Raw genomic sequence first — 24632 nt, forward strand, 5'->3', positions numbered from 1 at the left:
GCCATCCCAGCATCCCCACCCTGCTGTGTCTGTAGGGCTGTGCTGAGGAGTGGCTGACAACGGCCTGAAGTGCCCAGTTTGACTTCACCCAGATAGAGCTGGAGGCAGTCACTGGTCTGACAGGGCCATGACAAAACAGCCTTTTGTCTGGAGAGGTTTTATTGTTATATTTCCATGGCAGTACATGGGTTCCATTGCAGAGCCAGGCCGCTGTCATGCCTCCTCCAGTCATCTACCTGTTTGCCCATCAACCCTGCACTTATCCCACCCTGAACTACTTAACAGATGGTGCTTCCAGCATTAAACCAGAAGCGGTGCTGCTCTAATGTACAGGTGGCCCTACAAAGCTATGGACAGTAATTCTGATTTTGGGATTCAGAATCACCACACAGAACTGAATCAGCAAGGACGTAGCACCCTATAATGCCTCCGTTCCTTCAGGTGTAGGCAAGAGCTCCCCAAAAGTGCAAATAATTGACAAATTCAGCTAAATAAAATGAACGGCAGAACTTCTCATCTCTTCCTTTCTCAGCATCTCCCCAGCCACCGTGACCCATCCCTCCATAGTGTACGTTGAGGTTCTGGTAACCCTCTGCGTGAAGCATCTCTGTTGTGAAGAAAGGATGGTAGACCTGGGGCAGCTCAGCCTGGAGAAGAGAAGACTGAAGGGTAACGTTACTGATTCTTATATCTGGTGGGTGGGAGTCAAGCGGATGGGGCCAGGCTCTTTTCATGGTGCCCAGCAGCAGGAGAAGGGGTGGTGGGCACTAAACGTAAGATAGGAAGTTCCATACAAACAGCCTACCGTGATAGGGTGCTGGTGATTGACAGCACAGAAGTAAATACTATGAGAAGTGAGAGTTACTACAGCAATCATTTCCTATGCAATAGGAAAGCAAATACAGCGTAGTTACACAAACACTTGAAGTAATGGACATCATTATTTTTAAGGCTGCAGAAGGGAATGCAATTTAGTCTGTAGTCCTTATTTCACCTAAACCAACAGAGAAGTTACATGTTCGGCTGTAGTGGCATTTCTAAACTACAGTTTTGTAAAAACGGAAAAAAACCACCAAGTAGCGATAAAAGAAACTGGCGAAAAAACTCCAAATAGGACTATGAAGTTTGCTTGTCTTCAAACACACAGAACACAGAACTGCTGGGAATTCATCAACATCCGTGGGGAATGCTGGAGTGGCCATCAGAAAATTGCCCCTGTGAGTTATGTAACCTTTTTAAAGGAGCGTATCTGCGCTCTGTGCGCTGTGAGTGCTGGGAGGAGCTGCTGCCAATGCCGCACACTCAGCGAGCACTTGGCAGCACCGGCACAGTGCAGTGCGTTCAGCAGGCAGCCCACAGGGGCAGCCCACAAGGCCGGGCATTGAGCACACAGCCCTGCCCTGCAGTGCTGCAACTCTGCGCCCGCTGAAACGGCCCATTCACCTGGAGTGGTGTGGATGGAAAACCTGACGTTCAGGGCTTGTTATTTCTGTCTCACACAGCTCTGCATCTGACCGCAGCCTTTCGGCTTTGAATACTTGGGTAGAAAACTAGCTACCTTTGTTTTTTAACCTTCATTGCAAAGAGTACTGCCCTAACATATCCTGAGTTTGAGAACTTTAAAATTGACACTTTCCTTCTGAACAGTTTGTGCCGCATTATTTCCCGTTTCTTTTCTTTGTACATTCTAGAACACATTTTGTTTTTAAATACCAGTGACCGTTTCTCTCATTGCAACTTCTTCATCCCCTCACCAAAGGCTCCCTGTGCTCTGCACATCAGACAAAACCCATTTTGTGCTGGGATCTCCTCACTGCTACCAGTTATGCAGGGCACTGGGTGTGCCGGCTCACCCACCTCGCCTCCTCTTTCATGCTTTGAAAAGAGCTCACAGTGAGTGTACAGACCTATTAAGATTTAAGTTGTAGTGTACATTAGAGGTCAGATTCCTCTCTTTAAATAGAGAATGCTTTGTAAGTGGACGTCTACTGTGGTCTTTTATCATCAGTTTAAGATAATGGGTTACCACATTTGGACAGCCCTCCTGATTAAGATTTATATAGGAGGAAGGCTTTTTGTAGAAGTGTAACTCACGAGAAGTAAAATGAGCCCAGGCCTCCACGTCACAGCATCCAAATGGGATGGGAACCAAACAACTTCAGGACAGTACGCTGATTTTGATTACAGTTGTGAATAATAAAGTAGCTCTAATAAACACAGGAGGTCACTAGATTAATGATGACACCAGCAAGGGCCAGGTCCCGGTGCAGAGTAATTATTCAGTTTGTAAAAAGGTCAAGAAAACTACCTGAAGTGAGGACAAATGTATTACTCACATCAATTAAAAATATTTTGCTGTGTATTAAAGCTGCTCATGATCAGGCTTAATGAGACCTCTTAGTACACAGTAACCAAGTCTCGACCTTGTCATCATTTACTGTCAAACCCCACAGCTAGCAAACATGCAAATACACTACAGAATATGACTAGACTGCATGATAACAGACTGCTTACGTCCAGTTTATGACAGACGTGCTGTAACCAAACCAGCTTTAGGCATCTTGTTATGCAGTGAATTGACAAATGCAAACCACCATGATGAGCGTAACTACTACAGCACTTTACTTTCAAAGATACCATTTTTTTTTTTTTCTTTACATTCCCTCCCACACTAAATGAAAAATCCTTGTGATGAAAACAGTAGAAATACAGTAAATATTTCCACATTTATTTTAGAAAACAAAAATGTATTCATGAATGTTCATAGACAATTGTGTTCTGTTAATATCAGCTCAGTATTGCCGTGCAGGGAAGAGAGGAATTCTTACAGATGGGTATTTTGGGAAACCATCTCACTCACCTTAAAAGGAAAGTGACATTAAAAATATACATAACATCTTTCATGTAGAGTAGTTGAAACTAGGCTGTGTAATACACCCACAGTCTGAAATATGACCATGGATAGTAACGCCAAATTGCATGGCGAATTTATTTCAGTTTCAGGTGGGTTCAGTGCACAGTAGAATGATCTCTTAAGCTGAAACCTTAGAAACTTGAGGGTTTTTTTTAAGTTAACCCAAGGTTGTTGGTTGTCTCTATGTTTTCTGTTAAGAAAGTAAGACAGGCTAGAATTCCATTAATGCTGAGTTGCATTAATGGATAAATAAGAACCACTAACCCAAAATACACAGCACTTCTCCACACAGCATCACGTGAGGAAGAAGACATCTCTGAACAACTGTCTGCACAGTAGATGAAAAACAAGGAAAGAGATCTCTAGCAGAGAACCTCACTTGAAAATAGAACAGATAATAAACATCTTCATTGTAAGTACAGAACTCCTGCAGCAGTTGCAGTTCAGTCTCACTGTTCACACTGTGCAATTCTAGTGGTTGTTTATCTTTTTAGCTTATGCTGACTGCTGTTCAGAACAGAAGATAGGAAGAGTTAGTTCAAAATAGAAACAGAAATGGAACTTGGTTGAGTTTTGTCAGAGAAGCAAATATTAGCAGGTACCCCAAAAATCACTTAAACTTTTAAAATATCAATTGGCTATATTAGGATTGATAACATTATTGATTCTGTCACCTACTTGAAATATAGTTAGGACTTTGTTTATCTTTGAGGAGGTCACTGGAAAAATGTCAAGTCTCACTGAAGTGACTTTGTTAGGTGCCTGGGAACAAAGTGCTCAATTGGAATCACTCCTTTATCTCCTGTTGTCCTATTTTGCATTCAGGGCAGGTCTGGTAACCTCACATCTTTGAGATGAAGCCACGTAATTAGTTGTATTAAACAAGAGCGAAAGGCTGAGTCAAAGCTACACACGCAGACAGGACAGGTCAGGCATACCATGAGCTCCCACTGCTGTCAAGAAGCTCTCTCTGCCCAGTTGCCCTTTGCCCAGAATAAAGGCACTGATGACTAAGGAAAGCTGGAAACAAAGTCATTGGAAGCCATTAGCCCCTGAAAGGAGGTGAAATGGGAAGTCTCAAAAGAATGCAGTGCAACATAAATATAACTGACCTAAGCATCCGTTAAGCTTCAAGTACATTCAGTTTACAGTTCACTCATAGGAAATATGTATTGCAGAAGGATTTAATTGTGCAGCAGATACTTGAAAGAAGGCAGAAAGTCTTAATGGAAATTAATATAAATGAAAAAATAAGAAAAGGCAAAACGATGTTTTCCAAACCACTGACTGTGCTCTGCTGCTAATGCAGTTTGCCCAGAATACTTTGGGGGGAGACAACCTGTAGAGTTAATGCTCATGTGCACATGAATCAATAGGACTAGGTCAAGTCCGCCTTTCCTTACTGCATGAGAGAACATGAAGTGGGCAGCAAGGAGTAAATCTGTCTGTGGCTAATGCTATAAAATGGCACGGACATATGACCAGTCAGTCTGTGTTATGAAGGTGACTGTGGGAGGTGAAGGAAGAATAGTTATATTTTTCTAGAACAGAATTCTGTAATAGCATATATATAAAGCAATAAAGCAATAAGATTTTCAATTTCTACATAGGACTCTCAGATCAATTTACATTTAAAAATATTGGAAGTTCTCACTAAAATTGTGAGCAATGGATATTTCTGCAATATAACAACCAAGTTAATTCACTTGAAACTAATTAGGTTAACATGAACAAAACCTCCTTTATCCAAAGATGAGGTGTATGTTCTTGTAGTAGCACAGCACAGTGAAATCCAAGTGATATTGATCATGAATCGGGAAGAATGGAACAAAACATTCTGCTGTTATTTAGGCATGCAAAAGTAAAATTCAGAGCTCATGGCTGGCTTTGCAGATTTATCTTCTTCCCTTAGACAGGAGCTGCCATGAAGTCACTCACAGCATTATGCAGTTAAACTCGTAGTGCAGTTTTCATGGGATCAGAGCCCTTTCTTTTCCCTCAGAATACACAGCTCGCTGCTTTTAGCACCCCTTCAGCTATTCCAGCATTTGATATGAAGTTGCTTTCAGAGCATTGGTTTTTCTTCTAACGTTAGCTCATGTTGCACAACCACAGTATTTAGGGAATAATCTGAAACTGATGTAATGCTCACAGTTGAGAAGTTCCAGTTTCTCCATGGCTGTGTTTTGTAAGTTGTTCTTTTCCCCCTAGATATTACACTGCTTCCAGTTACTTAAAACATTAGTAGATATGTTAAAGTCTCATTGGTACAGGGAAAAGAGAAAGCCTTCCAAAGTTCCTCAGAGCCTGGAAGATGCCTAAGTATCATGGCTTCATGACCAGACAAAACCAATAAGCAGTAAACAGGATTACACAAGGCACTGTTGCTAATTTTAAGAGTTGGGCTCCAATGGTATTAGGTGGCCATGAGCTCATACTGCTCTACTTTCTCCTCCTCATTGGACTCTACAGCCTGTGCTCTTATATGGCTCCTAACTGGAAATACGTCCCAGCTCATGTACATACTTTTCATGTACATTTGACCAAAGTAAAAATTTCAATTGCTCAATGTTAAAATCAAGCTGGAGAAAAAAAAGAGGAACTACAGCCCCGGTGTTTATGCAGTTGAGTAATTTCTTCCCAGCTACATCATAGCCAAAATACTCCAGCAGGAGACCAGAGCTGTTTGTGTTCTGGCTGTGGTATATTTTCTTCTGCTGGAGGTACCTTTTACCATTTTACTTTTGTAGTCAATGCTGTACACTGGGTTCTGTGCTTCCTAAAACGTTGGCTTCATTGCAATACGTACATCTTTGTATGTCCATATATTGCACATACAAGCAAATACATACAGATATATGCATTTAACACAAACAGCCCATTCCCTCCGTGCCAAAGGCAAATAGCATCAGGAGTGAATACATGAGCAACAATCAAGACTGTGAGAATTTCCAGTTCCTCTACGTTTGTTCGTGCTGTGATGCTCTGATTTTGCAATTTAAACAAGAAAAGCCTATGTTATTTTGAAGAGAAGTGTGACTTTCCATTTTATCAGTTTTCAGCCTTCTGGTCTCCTTCCCTTTTCTCTCCCAACCTGTTCTCAAGTCCCAGTCAAAAAAAAAAAAAAAAAATCAGAGATTAAATTGTTTTAAACCTACTATATCACTGAACAGATGACAATTAACATGTAGTACTTATCTGGTTTCAGATGATTGGTAAGTATGGTAACTAAGTTTTAATGTTAATTAAAAAAGGAAAGGAAAAGTGTATGCCACATAAATAATGCATGAAAAATGGCAAACTCGTTTTTCCACCTGTTACTCCATTTGTAATATCTTTAAAGGCTGACAGAAGCTTTTTCTTTTAACCCAAACATATAAAGCAGACTACATTAAGGTATATGTGTAACTGACTGATCTTCCATGGGGCCCTGGAAACATTAATTACAGTAGCTTCTCTACTGGAGCTGCAGCGGTGTTGAACAAGCAGCTTGTGGGCCTTACCAATCAGGTGCAAGGAAATAAGTGACAACACAAGCATGAGCCTGAACTTGCCTGTGGGAGGCCCTGCTGCTTTTAGGCCTATTAGTTAGGGGTGGTCATACAGCAAAGACACCCTGTGTTTGAGCAGAACAGCAACAAGCCAATGTCATCAAACAGCAAAAAAGGGGTTTCCTAACGGGTTTCCAGTGCTAAAAAAGGACAAATAGGTAAGGCACTGTGCTGAGTGCTACGTGAAATGCAATACCATGTCGGGAGTCATTGTCTTCTTTAATCACAGAGATCTGAAACTGCTGGTATCAGCACTGTCAAAGATGTATCCAATGTGAGACGTTTTGGTGAAAGGCTTTTTTGTGGAATTCTAAGAGAAGCTGCTTTTTTTTCCTCCTTAGGAATGTAAACAAGATCTCCACCTGACCCTGGGCTTTCTTCAGGAGTTACTAATAGGTAAGAGCTACTGCACAGACAAAATAAAGGTAGAATTTCGTTTAGGGTATTTATAAGCTACTTACATACATGATGTGATTTTCTTTCCAACAATGTCACTTGCTTTCCATTTTCCATACATTTGTCTTACTGAGGGAGACAAACAAGATCATGTTTTCCTCTACACAGGCTTGCAGGCCTTTTTGCTTTTTTTTCCCCCCTCAACAGATGTACCTGGGGGAGGATTTGGTGAACAAAAACTGATTGCTTAGCATCAGCTGAATGGCTGCCTGCCTGCCCAGCGTTGCCAGCAGTGATGGCATTGTGTTTGGGTAAGTTAGGGAAGCTGCCAGGGAACACACACCTACTGTGCACAGAATGCAAGTTCCCACACTGTGGAATTAATTACTATTTTCTGAACAAACAGTAGTCACAATCAAGTAAATGTTGCATGCACTCACAGGTGAAACTCAGGGCATCTTTTCCAGAGTTTCTGTTGCAAAATGAAAGATGTCTTTGCTACCTGTGAGGCCCACGTGATATGTAACCACTTCAGGACAGCCTGAATGCTCTTTGTTGTATTTTCCTCTATTTTCTTAGGCCTTTGAAGCACAGCATGATGGTATCAAGCAAGTGCACACCCACTTCATTTTGAATATCTGATTTTTCCCTCCAGGGGGTACAGTGACATGCACTGTTACAGATGTTCTGTATGAAGGTCCAGAGCCATTGTACACAAGTGGGCACTGACAGCAGCAGGTACAGAGACGCATGCACTCATGTCATGCTGCAGAAGGCAATGCAGCACAAGGCACAGTCACAGTGAGTATCTGAATGGCTGATTTATCAGTGCACATGCAGAGCTTCCAATGGCTTGGCAGCAGACAGCCAGGCAATGTACAAAATATGGAGCAGTTGAGATTTAAGAATGCAAGGCTGAAGGTTTGATTTTCCCTCTTTCCTTCAGCAGACTCATCACAAGTTTATATGCAGAATTCTGAACATCAAAAGAAGCAGTACTGATTCTAGAGGAAAAAAATGTTAATATTAATGTTTAGCTTGGTTTAATCTTATAAATGACCTTGGAAAGCAGAACTTTCAATAGCAAGAAGTTTCCACTAACTCAGCTACTGTTTCCATCACTACCAATGTAGAAAGGCTGGCTGCTCTCTTCCTGTCTTACTTAAAGCAGATCGGAGGTCTGTGTAGCACTGAAACAAAGTTACTACAAAATTAGGAAATAGAAAACCTCACTCCTGGAGGACTGAAAACCACCGCGTTTTGTTTTCAGTATAATTCTTGTTATATAAGAGAAGAATTCAGCCCCTTCTTTCAATCCCATTTATTGTAAATATATTATAACTGTATTTTATTAATGCTCCATAGGAAAAGCTGGCCTGACCTACTAACTGCTTCAACTGCAACCTCTAAGCTAGTTTCCCAGAAGTTTACACACGATGAGGTGCTGAGGAGGTTCAGTAGTTGCTGGCACACTTCACTTTCTTTCTGTCCAACAGACTTTTCTGAAAGTAGAATGTTTGTCCTATTGAGGAGATGGCAGTGATGCAGTGGGACAAGATGACAGATCTTTCTTTAGATTAAAGCAGGCAGTGAAGGACAGGGTGCTGCGTGTCATCTTCCGAAGACAAGTGAAACAGGATTCCAGCTGAGAGGGTCAATTTATCTGCTTAAGTAAACCAACAACGCTTTTCTCTCCACTGCCCATGATTCTCCACCCACTTTTTAATTTTTATTTTAAGTGCAACTAGCTTCATTTATCCTAAATTACTACATTTCCTGTTTTCCTGCTTATCTTTCTGGATACTGAGAGCAACTGTTAAGTGCCATATTACAGAGTATCTAGATGGCTATTCCCAGCTTATAAGAAGTACAGGCTCAAATGTCCATTTTGCTTATTAATAAGGAAGGAAAAAGTTGTGAATGGCAAATACTAGCAAGATACTGCTTTTGAAAGATGGAATTACCTTACATTACAGTCAACTTAGACTTCTTTTCAGTAAGAATGTGCTTTCCTTTAACAAAACAAAACATTTCTTATTACATTCCAAACAATTTTGTATGGCCACTTCAAGCTCACTGTTTCTTGTATAGAAAATCTCTACAACTAGAAAGGAGAAACAGTAGAGAAGTCTACTGGGTTTATTTTAGCTTCAAATGTAAAATGGTTATCGTTTAAAAATAAATAAGCAAAATCAAACTGTGCTTTCTAAAGACTTAATTTCCCTTAACTACATTGATAGTAGATTATTACCAAGTTATTGTTATTTTGCTTTGAGGAACCAGAAAACAGTTATCAAAAGATGCTGTTAGATTGTAGTCCATCCAGGTGGATAGGAAATGCTAACTGTGGGATAAACTTTAGGTATATTAACCACTCAGGTAATGAATGCTTATCAACAGCGATGCTCAAACAAGCTCATAGTGACTGCAGTCATCTCTCTAAGGGAAGCCTAAGGAGTCTCAAGAGAAGGAAATGCACACATATACAACTCATGCCCCAGTTCTTCACACTGTAGTATTACTGTGTGATATTACTATATTGCTGATTGCATACCTGTACCTCTTCATGATGGATATTTTGTACTTACAGCACAACAAGGTTTTGGAGACCTTTGAAATCACACCACTTCTTTTCTATGAGCAAACTTGCATTACATGAATGTGTTCAAATGCGTTCATTTAGACCCAAAGGACAGTCACACCTTTTGTTCATGAGCAGAATATCAAGTTCTGAGCCCTTCCTGTGCCAAGCAGGTGTTCCATTTACTGGTAGCACCATCACAAGTTCCCTCCCAGCCCTCAGCCCTCCCTGACTTGTGACTAGCACCATACATGAGAAATGTTTCTGACCAATAGTCCTCTCAGTAATCACCTACAGAGGTTTTTAAGTGGAGAATTTCTCCTGAAAAGAAGAAAAGGAAAAAAGAAAAAAAGCCCTGTTCTCCAGTTTCAGACTGTAGATGAGCATCTGCATACCTGCTTCAAGTTAAATTTGAAGTGAGCGAGACTGAAGATAAGAAGGCTGTGACACAGAGTAGTCTTTAACAGTTTTGATAGAGTAGAAAAGGCTTTCATCTCTCTGATGTTCCTTTGAACACAAATTTCTGCAACTTAGTTGCACAGATCTATACCATGCAACACATTGATCTCTTCCATATGTGGCTTTTATAGAATCACGAGGTTGGAAAAGACCTACAAGATCATCTAGTCCAACCGTCCTCCCTTCACCATACCTACAGAAAAACCACTAAGCCATATCTCCTAGCTTTGTTGTAGGAGAACCAGTGAGTCTTCACTCTCAGTTCCTGTGCAATAAGCTCTATGTACAGACTCACAGTGTAACTGTGACATTATAATTGCTATCGATACAGTTGCCACACAATAAACAAATCGGGACTTTACACTCAGAGTATTATAAAGGAGCTTAGCACCTGCCAGTTATTGTAGCTACAAGGGGACAGCTGGGAAAACATGAGAAGAATTTAATGAATGTGCAGGAAAACTTCCTGGTTCCTTCAGCTAGTGAGAGCTGTAAAGATAGATTACATGACTGGAAGACAGCGTCTGTTACAATTATAAGCACTGATGTTCTACTAGACAGAACCTCAAGGACCTGTGTTTTAGGTGAGACAAAAGAAAAGGTCAGGAACACACGATGAAAGTTAGTCCTTCTGGCACTGAAGGATTTATGTGAGATTACCTTCAGTGCATCATTGAAACATGAAATTTTATCGTGCTGTTCTGATATGCTGCAATTTGAATGGTATAAAACTACATTTTTAAGTCTATAGCTTTGTTTTTCCTAACTTTTCTTCCTGGTGTAATTTAAAATAAGTGTCTAGGAAAGAAAGATGTGGAAATTCCACATTGCGGGATGACAAACTGTGTACATTCAGCTCATGTTCCTGGATTCTTGTAGCTCAGTCTGAAGGACTACAAGCTTAGAAAGTTGTGGAACTCCAAAATTAGAAAAAAAAAGACTTGACTTAAAGCAACTTATCTTTTATTTACCATAATTGCACTATCAATGCAATACATTCTTGTAGTTTCTCAGTTTACTCATATGAAGTTATTCTGTATTAAAATGTTCCAGAGAGCTTTCCACTGCATGTGAAATACAGACACTGTGCAGAAGCTTTGAATATCTGGAATATCCAAATTTCTACTTCCTTCTTGTTTCCTTCTTCTGCACTAATCTCATTCTAGGGCAGAAAGCACTTGGTTTTACTGACTGGTTACAGGGAGACTGTGTTCTGTGCTTCCATACAAGAAGGAAGGACTGACTGACGGTGGTTTCGATAGGCATCTTTACATAGTGCTGGCAGTAAGGGTAGGTCACCTTGCAGGTGTGGGTTTGAACTGTGAAATGGCTGGGAATGACCTTCCAGTAAGCATTATTCATAAGTTACAAAGATTACTGTATTTTAGCCATCTTAGGCACATAGGATCTCTTAAGTAAGTGTAAGAAGTTTAATGCAACACAACTCAATTTAGAATAATACATTATTTTTCATCTGGCACCACTCAAGGTGACATTGCTACAGGAAAGAGCTGAAACACCAATTCTTGCCTTATTGCCCTGTTCAGTCTTCTGAAGACTGATTTTAATAAGAAGTGTATCTGCAAAAAACACAGGTTGCTATGCTAGCTATCAGGGAAAGGGGAAAAGGGACAAGTCCTCTAATAGCTCCCTTTACAGCTGAAGAGGACCTACTGGCTGACGGGTGGAACACAGAGTCAATAAAAGAAGGATCCACATTGAAAACGAAGAAAAAGCATATCAGCAGATTATTTATGATTCATTTCTGCTGTAGGTGACAGGTAAGAAAACAGCACTATAGATTTCTGATGACTGAAAAGCCTTGCCATCCCATCCCTAAGCCCAGCATCCTGACTGTGGATAAAACAGGTAAGTCATGGGGTTTTCTGTTTGTTTGCTTTCAAACAGATTAGCTTCAAGTATTAGTTTCAGTACTTTGGATGTTTCAATTTTTATTACACAAATTAAGACACTTAAATTTGCTGGCTGCCCGAAGCCCTCAACACTGGTAATCCAGACGATGGTACCTCAGCTTGTACTCAAGTATGAAAGCATTCCACTTAAGAAAATGTAAATAATTTCTCACAGATGCCTCCCACATTATCCCACCTTTATCTCAACATGAAGTATTCTATCAGAGAACATGCTGGAAGAAATCTAGACTTGCTGCCTGGATTTTTCTTGCAGTAACAGTTTAAATAGGTGATGAGAATACAGCCTTAGAGGCCTGATCCTGAAAGAGGCAGTACTATCTCAACACAAGATGTTTAGAAAGAATTATAGCTGTGTAGAAAGCATTGTAATTTAACTCCCATAAATGTATTTTCAAGCACAATTCTGTATTGTCCCATAGCATGGAAGAAACAGAATTAATCTCAAGACCACTCACTGATACTTTCTACATGCAGAAAGTATCTCACAGTCACACAGATCTCAACAGTCAGATTACTTGCATGGATTTTACCAGCTTACAGAAACTGTAATTATACTTTCCCTGACATTTTTATAAGGTTGACTGGTTCATTCTTTTAACTTGCTCATGATTTCCTTCTGCTGCTTGAAATCAGCGACTCTTGTTTCCTGTAAACAAGTGGCAAAGCAAACACAGAAAGCTACACGAGGCTGTTTGCTTTTGGACTGGGAGCGGCAGAACAGCAAACAATGCTGAACACAGAATGTTAGCACTCTCACAGAAGTGGCTTCAGAACAAATGGTAAAAATGTGAGCAGGCACGGAGAGCTGTGCTCACCTCTCTGAGAAAGGCTTTCCCTCAAACCACCTCCAGCAAAACCACTGAGAAAAAAGTTACTAAGTCCTTTTACATTAAGAGTTACAGAAGCAGCCAATGTCACACCACTGAAAATGTCCAACGTTGCCCTTAACTGAAAGGACAGATTGGCCATAATAGAAGGACAATTTATCCAGTTATTTTTGTCAAAAAGCAAATGAAGCCTTAAGAGACATTGCCTCTTCATAGTTCAGTTGGTACTTATATTTTTTGTCAGAAATATTAATAATACTTTGATAACAACTTTACTTTTGTAGACTGAACAGTATCATCTCAATGCTAGCTAAAGAAGTACAAAACAAAGTGCTAGATTGTTCAGAAATTCAGAATAGATTTTCAAGAAAGTATAGAACTTTTAGTACATTCATGTTTATGGCAGAAATGCCAAGTCAGGGCTTGAAGCAGTGATGGAGCACCTGGTGGGAAGGCAGGGCCAGCCCACGGGAGCCTAGGTGCACGCAATGAATGCACTGAGTGACCAGAAGGGTGGAATCAGGATGAACCCCTTCCCAGTCCTCATTTAAGGGCTGGCAATGTAGGCAAAGGGATCTCTCTGGAGATCCCTACATCCTTATGCCTTCTGAAGGCAAGCAGCTTCTTTCCTTTATTTCTGTGACTACAGCTGTTGCATTTCAGTAGATCTTCACTTGCTACAGCCTGGGACCTGGCTGCTCTGCTGTCGTTGCTGCGCTTTCTATTGTGTTATAGTATTACATTGTTCATGTAAAATTAATCCATCTTTGACTCTACTTTTCCTAATTCAAAAAACTCAACTAGAATATTAATATGCAGCATCTGAGAACTTCTAGTGATATTCTTGATTGAACTGGTTTGAGTGGCCTGAGAAATAATGTGTTTTAAAATGATGTCATCCTATCTGGCTGTGTACAATGCTCTTTTCCCAGTACTTTTCCACGTCATTTCTATGAAATGTCAGCAGGAAAACAAAACTGAAGTTTATGTTTTGATGTAGTTAAAAAAAGAATTTAAAAAACCCACTTACCCAACTCTTTAGAAACAGGTGAATCCACTGATATATCCCCAATCTTTGCGAGACTATCGTAGTATGATCTTCCAGCCACTACCATAGCTTGGAGGGAGAGGAAAAAAACAGCAGTAAGAACCAGATTCCCCTGCACCATGCAGTGGCTGCCTTGTGTTGTCATGGTACGTAAAGATGATCTGCATTTTAATTTAGGAATTATGAGGAAAAAACAGCCAAGATTTTATTGTAAATAGTGCTGAAGAATACTGATTGAAGTATATCTTTAAATTTGTTTTGGGTAGTAGTTAATTTTTTACCCACATTGCAAGCTAAGCAGACTCTTGCTGTTGACTTTAGAAAAGCCTTTTCTGGGGAGAGATGGCATTGCCAACTTCAATATTTTAAGACTTCTTTTTATTAGCAAAGGTAGACTTTTTGGTTACCCAACAGTGTATTTGCTGAGAAGCCTCCAACTTTACAAAACAAAATGGTTCTTCCTGAGGCCCCGTTACATCAGACAGCAGTAATTTCTCACGGGGATGCCACATCCAAGCTTTCTGAACAGAATTACATTGCTGCTGCAGATAGGGCTATCTGCCACACATTTGTGAAGAGCTTATGTAATTCCAACTCCACCTATCTAATGTTCCCTCAAGATAGCCCTGAGTCAGTCTCACCTTCTAGCATAGGTGCTAAGAAAGGAAGAATATGTGATTTTTATTATTTTTTTCTTCCCAGGCTAATCAAACTAAATCAAGAACTCCATCTGGTTGGTCCCTTCACTACTGTTATGTCTAGTAAATCATACTTCTACAGAAAAGGACTTTTGACCATTAGCTTCAAAATGCAGAAATATGCATTATTAATCCATTACAAGTTTTTGTAAGTTTTGTGTGTCTGGAGTGCTCTGACTTCTTTGGAAATGATCTAGTAGTTGGTAACCCTGCCTGTTGTGGAACTATATGGTCTTGAAAGTCTCCTCCAACCTCAGCCATTCAGTGGTTCTATGAAAGCTGCACAATATTTCACTGTTTAGCAACAGGGTATTGACTTCTTGTTACAGATCTACTTGTACCACTCCAACCTTACTGAGAAACCACTAACCATGCGTGAGAGTCCCAAGGGGTCTTTCTCAACAGTTGTTGCAATCACTTACATAAAATTAAGCATTCATACTAGATATGCTTTCTCAACTAGGCTCAAAGGCACATTTGGTAGGCTGGAAAATGTATCAGCCTCTCTCTAGGACTGCTGAGATATACCTAGAATTACTGATGACAAATTGAATGAAATTAAAACAGAAAGGAAAAAAAAAAAAAAAAAAAAAAAAAGAGAAAAGAAGAAAATATTATGTATCAATGGCAAAGGGGGGAAAAAGAAAGATCCTCTCAAAAACAAGTATAATTTTCAGCTCAACATGAAAACACTTGCTATTTCTAGTACTACTTATATTGCATAAACTTATTTGCTAATGAATGAGCTTAGGTTTTACTGCAAACAAATTAACATTTCCTTATTTTCATCACCATCAGGCTTTGGTTTTTATCTTTTCCACAAGTCTGGTCTGAAATTTGCATGAAGAGAAATTTCAATGTCTGTTTGGCAATGCACGACTTCTGCAGTATCACGTTTCTCAGAGTACTGCATTACACAGAGGGGAAAGACATGTCACAGACTTTAAGGAGGCGAAACTGGGAGATTTCACATTGCTTTAATATGATATCAAGCAGCTCAACAGGTCTGTGGAAATGAACAAGAGCAAGATCTATCAGGTCCTACAGTACAAGCTTTGGGAATCTAGGGCCCAGGCTTGGAAAGCAATTTCTTATCTAGTTTCTCAGAAGTCGATAATGAAAGTATATGGAGTATGAGAGACTATGCCCTTAGATTCAAATGTATTGATTCTGATTTTTGGCTCCATTAGGAAGATGGTTACAGATTGAGTACGGATAATAAAATAGTTAATCCACCCTTGGAGATCATACTTGTTGCTCTGTTCATATGGTTATTTACTTGGGCAGTGAAATGTGTGTAGCAAAGATGGAGCAGATGTAAGAATATGTATTTATATAACTATTCTTTTTTAGATTTATTACAATTCTAGTACATGTAACTTATACTCTATGGTTACTTATACTTTATTTTCAGGGCTGTGGGTTTTGTTGTTGTTTGTTGTTTGCAGTAGCTCAGTGCAAAGCCTTTGAGATGCAGCTCCTGTAAAATACCATTTGAATTCAGCCAAAATCCTACGTCCCACTCCCAAATTAAGAGAGACATATATTTGTGCCTTTTTAAATAAATGCATGAAGTTTAACGTGGAATTTAAGCTTACACACAAACCTCATTACCAATATGAGAATTAATCAAATGGAAATTGAGCATTATTACTAAAGATAGCATTCCAAAGACTTACCATTAACAGCTTTTTCATAATTCTTTCCAAGGTTTATTAAGTTCCGCAGTCCTGGATTGAATTGTTCCATAACATTCTAGGAAACAGAAAGTTCATGTTACAGCTAAGGCAAGTCAGCGGTGGATGAAAGCATTTAACTCAGTGCCACTTGGTTATGTGCAGTTTGTATCTGAAAAGTCTGTGGATGGGTGAAAAACAGAAGACTTGGGAGGGAGAAATGAGTACATGATGGAAGGGAACTGAGCATTCACATGGTCAACAGATTCTTAAAGAATGAGACTTCACTGGGGCTCAGGAGGAATCCAGTTGTTTATAACATAGGAGGGTGCTGAGAATGCAAGGGAAGTTTGCATAGAACTTTCTTTTATGAGAGGTGATGGAGAAAGAGCCGTGAAAGGAATGGGTTCTCCACTAATGTTTCTCTAAAGTCAGAATAACAAGAACTTCCTGCTAATGGTGCAGGTTTGAGCACTGCAGGCCCCTCCCATATAAATAAATGCTAGGAAAAGAAATAATAATAATAATAAAAAAACAAATACCCGATTAGAGAAGACTGAGAGGGCATTTTTATTTTAAACACATTTTAAAACAAACTGAGAAGTCCTCCAAGTTACAGGTAGTATTTAAGGGAAGTAGTTCTCTCTGTTCCTCTTTTAAGTTTGAAAATGCTGCTTTTTATTAGAACCACAGTTCTTTCAGGAATAAAATGACAATGGTGGCCTTGTTTAAAATGGTTCTGAAGATTCCAGACCTTCCTAACAGAACTACAGCCACCCTGAAGTTTTATAAAATCATGAGATCCCTTGAGACAGCATTCTGTCCTTCTCTCTGTTCTTGTGATGCTTTGTAATGGCATGGGTCTGTCCCTCTGGATACCTGGATGCTGTTCACACAGCAGGACTTTCAAGTTTGAGGAATTCAAAACAAACACTTCTTGTTTACAAGAAATAAAAGACACCCAGCTGTGAAATAGTATCAAGCCGCTGTCTGTTCCACAACTAACAGAATGTAATGATTTCTATTTACTGCACACATGGACCCAGGAAGCACAGGAATGCCTTCATGTGTGTTTTCAGGAAAGGTCATTCAGATTGAACTTTATTACTTTAAAGGTAGGACCATGTGTGATGAACTCTCAGTGTTAGAAAGCAAAGAGTGAACTTCAGATTCCACCAGTAATATCTTAACAGTTAGATTGAGTAAAACACATCAGGAATGTACAAAGAGGGGAAAAAAATGCAAAAGAAACAATGAAAATTATGTATAATGAATGCTCTTGGAATGAGAAAAGATGTTTTCTCCAATTTTCTTCTGGGTGAGCTTTATGTGAAAATAATGTTTTCAGTATTTATTTCCTTATCACAATACGTATTTTATCAGCACCTGTATGTGTGACATTGCTGGATCTGGGTAAAATTGCAGATGCACACACAACAGTCTGATGGCACTGAGGGACAGCATCCCTTTAAGGAAGGGCTTCACTATTGACTTATTGTCCACACTGCTGCTTCCCCCAGCTAAAGAGCTCATTTTGACAACATACGTTGTCATTCTGTGTCTAAGTCACTGAATTCCTACCCACCCAAATACAATCGCTGCAAGCAAACTTCTCTGTTGTCCATAGGCCCTCGGTCTGCATTAACTCACAAACCACAACCAGAAATCATTTGGGAACGTGTGTTTCAGGTTGGGCCAACAATACCAATGGCCATTCTGACAACTTCACAGCATGGACTTTCGAGCTCCAGCATCCTGGAGCATTTCTCCTCTCACCCCAGCTGTTTAACTGGCTGCTGCTGTGCCCCAGCTGGCACCATGCCCCCACCACAGATTGAGGACTCAGAAGGGACCTCTGGAGATCATCTAGTCCAACCCTGGGTGCTTATGTTCTAAGGGCCACATTTCTTCCTTTTGCCAGCTTTCTGCTTTCCCTTCCCCGCAGCTGACTAAGGAAGATGTCTGCTGGCATACGGAGTAGATGAATCATGAGAGTAGAATAGACAAATTATGGAACTGTTTTAGGATAGAGAGCCCTCTGTTCCAAGGAGGGAGGAGAAGGGTGTACATGGAAAATGTGCATACACATTGCAGGTAAGAATCCCAGTGCCACGTCAAATCTCCACCCATTCCTGCTCACTCCAGCCCCCCCCCCAGCAAGCAGTTAGAAGCCTTAATGCCACCTACCCCATTATTATAATAGTAATGTCATAATTACTGGCCTTGACATACTGATTTTTTTAATTAGTTTCCTAACAATCTTATACAGATTCAGGTTTTCTTGAAATCTTCTAATTCAGACTTCAAGCAGTGACTGCATATGCCTCATTTAGGAGGAAGTGAAAAAATCCAGCAAGAATGCCCTCAGCAGCTCCCCGCCCTGCAGCCGAGCCCCACAGATCTATTTTCAGTAGCTGAATTAAGACATACCAGGTAGTCGTGTACAGCAGCTATTGACTGTACTGCGGAAACACAACGCGACTCAGCAGAGAGCTCTTGGGGAGAGCTCCAGCACATCACAGCTGCTCTGTGTGTATGTGAAACTGCTGGGAGCAATGAGGAAACACTGTGTAGCTCGATGCCTTCAGTGCCTGGAGAAAATACATTGTGGATCTTTTCTCTGCTAGACCACACAGCCTCCGGAAGTTTTTCAGTCTCTGTGCAGCCACAGTGGTTTGTTGTTAGCAGAAGTATCTGACCAGTTTCTACATGGATGCCTCAGAATCAGTGAAAAGTTTTGCAATGGAAATTTCTTTGGTCTTTGCTTGGTTTAACATAGGGCATGCTTAGCCGACCCTCCCAGCACTGTGCAGGGCTCATCTACTTTCCTCCTAAGGGTTTGTGTTTGACAGACATAAACCATTTTTCCCTTCTCCCTGCTGAAGACAATCGAATGAAATAATATTTAGTTGATTTTTCCTCTCTTCAGCATGACAGAGAAGAATAATATGTATTATTTTTTCCTTACCAGAGGCCGGATTCTGAGAGCAAATGAGACCTGAACTAGCGTCCAGAGCTCACTTTTTACACAGCTAACAAGTGCTGCAGTCTTCAAAGCAGTGCCATTCCAGGAAGTAACGTCTAGAGAGCTTTTTCAGAACAGGGAACCTGGCAACTCCCTGTTCAGGAGATCGGTACTGCCAGGATGTTTTGCATCAGTCCTTTTCAACTCAGGCCATTCTATGACCAGTTAAAATGGTAGTTATATTTTGTTGAACTTCAGAAGTTACACAGTTTAAAAAGCTGTTCAGAAATCAAAAAGCTGTTCAGAAATCAGTTTTTATGGCTGTTAATTTTCAGGTTGTGTCCGACTGTTTCACAGCTTCCTTTGTTTGCTGTCTAAGGAAAATGCCATGAAAATGACTGGGGCTGAACCCCAGGGCAGTACTGCTGGTTGTACAGCACAGCCAGATCTGAAAACTTACAAGCAGATCAGAGGAACAAAGGATTTCTGACCAACAGAACCAATAACTTAAAATTGTCCTAAGCGTTAAATAACTTCACAATCTTATTATCTGCCATGGTGAACAAAAACAGTGAAATATAACCTTTGTCTTAACCCAACATGACAAAACAGGAAAAAATAAGCTGAGAAAGTAGTTCACGTTGGCTGTACAGGGAGTAACACAGCCTGGGCCTCCTCATTGTCAATGTAGTGTCCTATATTCTAGTGACACACTAGCTCTTGTGAACAGAGTAATTAACTGGAAGAGAACAGAAGGCACGTGATTAGATCCTACAGCTTTCTATTATTTAGGATGAATGGAAATGAAGGGAAACACTTTTAAACAGGGCAACTGGAAACATCTTTTTATGCAGATGGTATCAGAGTTGGCACGATCTTCTGAAAAGGAGCTGGAGAGGAATGTATTCTGATCACTCAAGTCAATAAACCATCATATAATCCGATATGAAAGTTGCTGTGTGCCCTTCGCCTCCAGAAATCAATGCGCTAACCAGGCTGGCAGAAAGGAGCTGCCTGAAGAGGAACAAGCTGCATATTTCAACAAGTTGTGTATAAGCATTATATCTTCCTCAGTTTCTGATAGCCACATAAACAACGTTAATCTTCAAAACAAATGACAGCCATTGTCAAAGTGCCTTCCTGTAAATGTGCAGCTTTGCTTTTGACTTAAAGACACACCTTAGCAGAACAATAGCTCAGCAGGTACGAGCGCTGCTGAACAATGCTCGGACTCCATATAGCTTCAAGTTTACATCCTGCAGGCACTTTTGCAGGAGTGAATAACAATGTATTCAGCTAGAAATCCAAAATGACTAAATGAACACGGAAAGGTAGGTCTAATGTTAATTGTATGACTATCCCTATAGCTATTCATAGCTAACCTTTGTATCCACACTTATAATGTTGCTCATGTTGTTCACTCAATCAGAAAAAATGTTTTTTTGTTTTTTTTTTTTAATTTTTTTTTTTAAAAGTATTTTGTGTTGCTCCACTAGATCTGAGAACCTACTTGGGGAGATTCAAAAAGCCCTATGGAAAGCATATACCAACATGCTCTCTTTTGTATGTTATTGCATCTCATTCCCTGATTTAGCTGTTGAAATCCAGGGAAAAAAAAAAAGCTTTCAAAAGGGCCAGAATGAGCCCTCAACACAGCTCACGTAAGGCCACCTCGGTTGTACAGCAGTCTAATATTGTTTTAAAGCAGGTCTAACAGAATGGAAGACAATCAGGATGACTGTTCATTCAAAAAGGCCAATTCTTATGACTAATTATTAGTCAGCGCGGTGTTTCTCCCATCAGTATGCTCTGAATACAAATATTTCCAGTTTATGAATACGTTGCCCAGGATAGAATACAAGTAAGGTCAACATAGATAATTTGCACTAAGCTAGAACTGGGCTCTACAAACACACAACCTCCCAGGGGCCCCTCTTCCCCCAATCTTGGATTTACATCGCGGCAATTCAAAGCAGCACCATCCCTGCTGTGTGCCATGGGTGGACTGTGATTCCTTAAGGCAGGCAGTCAAATGGCAAAGCTTTTTTAAACACAGAAATGGGGAAGTCTGGGTTTTAAACTGAGTAGGTCAGAAACATCTCAGTGATGAAGCAAGCTAACCCAGACAGTTCTGCGTGGCTTCACTCAATCAGCACAGCACTGTGCCCCATGGAACAAGCACATCATATGCCTGGCGTGAAAAAGACAATTTCTGGGTAAAATCTACATTCATGTAGACATACAAGTCTTTGAAATGCAAGACTATCAACACCCGTAAATTATCAAGAATTTCAGAAGCCTCACCCCAGAGGGGTGACGTGAGCTTTGGGCACAGCCCTCAGAGCAGAACAGCGGGCCCATAGCTCAGCGCTTCTGTCCCCTTTCCCCTGCTCTGCACGTGTCATAACCTGATGCCAGTGTTCCCCCACACAGCAGGGAAAAGGAAACAGCACCGGCTGCGGTGACACAGCGAGGAGTGCCCGGGGTCACAGCGCGGCGCGGTTCGTGTTTAGGCCGGTGACGTCCCCGCAGCGCGGAGCTCCCAGGGCAGGGCAGCGTCCCGGCGCTCCTCCTGCCTCACCGCCCCCACGCCCTCGGGCTTCATTTCGCACGTGCCATTCCTATCGTGCATTAAAGTGATTCTCCGAGTGTTACATAAAAACGTAAATGTCAGCCTTGGTTTTGGTGTGCGCGCATATTTGTGGGTTATGTTGTTTATTCAGGCAGGTTAGCTAAAAAATGTTGAGGTATTCACTTTCCCGTGTTGTTGCCAACAAAAAGGATGACTATGATAAAAGCACGAAGGCATTACCTTCAGCCACTCGATGCCTTCAGTCGGTGTATTTTGAAGGTACACATAAAACACGGGTTACTCCGTATTTAATAAAGCTGGTGGATTATCATTGTAAGAAAACAGAAAGCAGTGGCAAACACGCCAAGCAAGGCACTTTCTGCTGTTTTTCAGGTTGATTTTTGGAGAAGCTGAAAGCCCACGTTCAGTCCCGCAGCACAAAGATGCACTAATCTGAACTGGGTTTGTCAGAGGCCTTTTACAGGTAGGAGAAACAAAAACCACCGCTGGTTTTATTGGTACAGGGCCGGTGTTTTTGGTGCTGTGCTGCCAGGACGGTGTGCAGCAGTGACACAGATCGGATGGGATAATGCAGAGCATGAGGCACGGACATGAGGCATTCCTTTGCTTTGAGTGAGGGAGGTGTAATTGGAGTCACAGCAGACGCTGAATACGTGGGGTAATTCTCTCCGCCTTCCTGAATGATTTTCATCTTCATACAGAAGTAACTAGTTTAAAATAGACCCAGGTATGTTCTCTACCTGAAACGGCCTTCATACCTTATCTGGATAAAGTTTCATGCTCTAGGGAGGGCAGGGCAGAAGGCTTTCCAGGCCTGTGAGCACCGGTTATGTGATGCAACATACCAGACCTGTGGAAATAACCCGCAGAGAGGCACTCTCCATCACCATTCAACATGAACTTTGCATTTCTGTGCTCTCGATGGTTGTTTAAGTATCCCCTTGAATTAGTTAAAGAAAGAAAACAAAGAAAGAAGGGGAATACCTGTGAGGAAGCAAATACTGAGCACAAGGGGAGAGTTCTCCATTCCTTTACAAGCTGTTTCATAGCACTCACACAGGAGATTTTTCTTTCCTCCGTATTTTAGCTACGTTCTAGAAGCCAACAGGCAGCGCGGGGCACTCCTTCAGCACAGCCCTGAGCTGTGAGCTGTATTTACAGTCTGCTTTCCTGAGAATAACATGATGTGTGTTTGCTTATGGCCTTGCCGTGAATGTAACCGATATCACAAAGCAGCAGATTGTTTAAGAAGACCTTCACTAATTCTAGAGGACATTAATAGGCAAGGAATCCTTTTTTTTCACCCCTCCACCTAACCCCCCAAGTAATTCTGCAGTAACTGGATCCCTAATTCCAGAGAAATTAAGCAGAAAATACACCGTGGCCCCAGTACAACTGGGCTTCCCAAAAGAGTAAAGTTGACTTAAGTGTACTGAAGGACAACAAAGCAGTGAAGTTCTCTGGTCAATGCTTTGGGAGACCTTTAAACCGTAATAACACCTTTGGAAATATGAAAACATTTGATAGTGAGATCTGGTGAACAGGAAAACAGCTGAATCCCCACACAGCCGCCTTTTGGGTTTGAAGCTGCAAATGCGCTGCAGCTCTAAGTTCATTTGCATGATTAAATACATTTGCGAAATGAAATGCTTTCCATGGCACAACTGCACCGCACGGAACAAAGCCTTTGGATCCAGGACTGCTATTGCCACGCAACCAATTTTTACGGGCAGATTTTTAAGGGCATTTTGCCCGATTAAAATCGGTGTGCTCTGGAATGTTTGCGGAGAGGAAAAGTCCAAGTGACCACCGCCAACATACAAAACACTCCTCGTCCTACTAATAACTCGCTATTCGTAGAAAGTTTAGAATCCTGCCAACGTAAGGCGGGCTGCCGTCTCCAGCAGGCGCTGGGATGTCCCCACAGAGCTCAGATCAGCCCAGCGCTCAGCCCGGCACCTCGGCTCAGCATTCAGGCCCTGCCGGGCGCTGTCCCGCGGTGAACGACCACGATACCACCAGCCCCGGCCACGCTCTGAGGAAGCCGCTCTGCGGAGAAGTCGGACGGCAGAGGGGGAAGGAAGGCAGTCCCGGTGCCCGCGGGGGGAGGTGGGGGTTGGCGGGGCAGCAGCCGCAGCTCCGTGTGCCACCGCCCCGAGCTCCCGGCGCAGAAGCGATGGCCGGGCAGGCTGCGGCACACTGGGACGGGCGAGATTACTCATAAACGAGGATAAGGAGAAGCTCGCTCCCTTTCCGCACTCCCAGCCTAGCTCGCCCTTCGGCCCCCGCCGGCTCTGCCCCGCGGAGAGCCGCTCCCCGCTCCCGCCCCGCACCCCCACAGCCGCCCGGCGGCCCCGAGAGCCGCCCCGTCCCGAGGCGAAGCGGCCGTCCCTCCCCGCGCCGCACTCACTTTGTAAGTGCTCTCCGTCAGCTTGTTCACCTCCTCGGGGTCCCGCGACATGGTGCCGCCGGGGACAGCCTCGCTCTCCGCACAGCGCTTCGGCCGCAACCCCGCACCGCCGGAACCGACCCAACTTCGCCCTCCGCCGCTCAGAAACTGTCAAAAACTTGCGGAACCAGCCGGGCAGCGCCGCGGGGCGGGACGGAGCTCCGTGACGTGACGGCGCGGGGCGGGACTCGGCACGAGCACCTCCACCTGAGGCACCGCCCGCGGCTCCGCCCCGACGCCGTGTGGGAGCTGCGGCCTCCGGGTCGGGGGCTGCGGGCGGCTCGGCCTCGAAACGCGGCCTGAAAGGGCGCTCCGGGGGCGGCTGGGCAGCTCACACCTCACACCTCACACCTTACACCTTCCTGCGGGCTGTAAGTCACCTGCAGGTGCTGAGGTTGGTTTGCAGCGTGCTGGTTGGATCGCCTCGCTAATATCGGCGCTATCTTGAAGGACTTTGTGAGAATGAGATAATCCCTGGTGTTTGAAACTTAGCCCCGACTCTGGCATTGTGCTCAACGGGTGCAAATCCACACACTGGCAC

The 24632-nt window shown here is 42.2% G+C and overlaps 1 protein-coding gene across 1 annotated transcript in view; it reads right to left on the reverse strand.

The window, feature by feature from the left end:
* BAIAP2L1 (BAR/IMD domain containing adaptor protein 2 like 1) overlaps positions 1-24234 on the reverse strand; it is a 35466-nt gene extending 11232 nt beyond the window's left edge. Inside the window, exons 1-3 of the mRNA XM_015876632.2 lie at positions 24053-24234; positions 16088-16163; positions 13693-13779 (exon numbers count right to left, since the gene is read on the reverse strand). Coding sequence (XP_015732118.1) covers positions 13693-13779; positions 16088-16163; positions 24053-24103 — 214 coding nt within the window. The 5' untranslated portion in view covers positions 24104-24234. The remainder of the gene's footprint in view (positions 1-13692; positions 13780-16087; positions 16164-24052) is intronic.
* Positions 24235-24632: the final 398 nt, after the last annotated feature.

This window comes from Coturnix japonica, chromosome 14 (genome assembly GCF_001577835.2).
Source record: "Coturnix japonica isolate 7356 chromosome 14, Coturnix japonica 2.1, whole genome shotgun sequence".
In the NCBI taxonomy this organism is placed as follows: domain Eukaryota; kingdom Metazoa; phylum Chordata; class Aves; order Galliformes; family Phasianidae; genus Coturnix; species Coturnix japonica.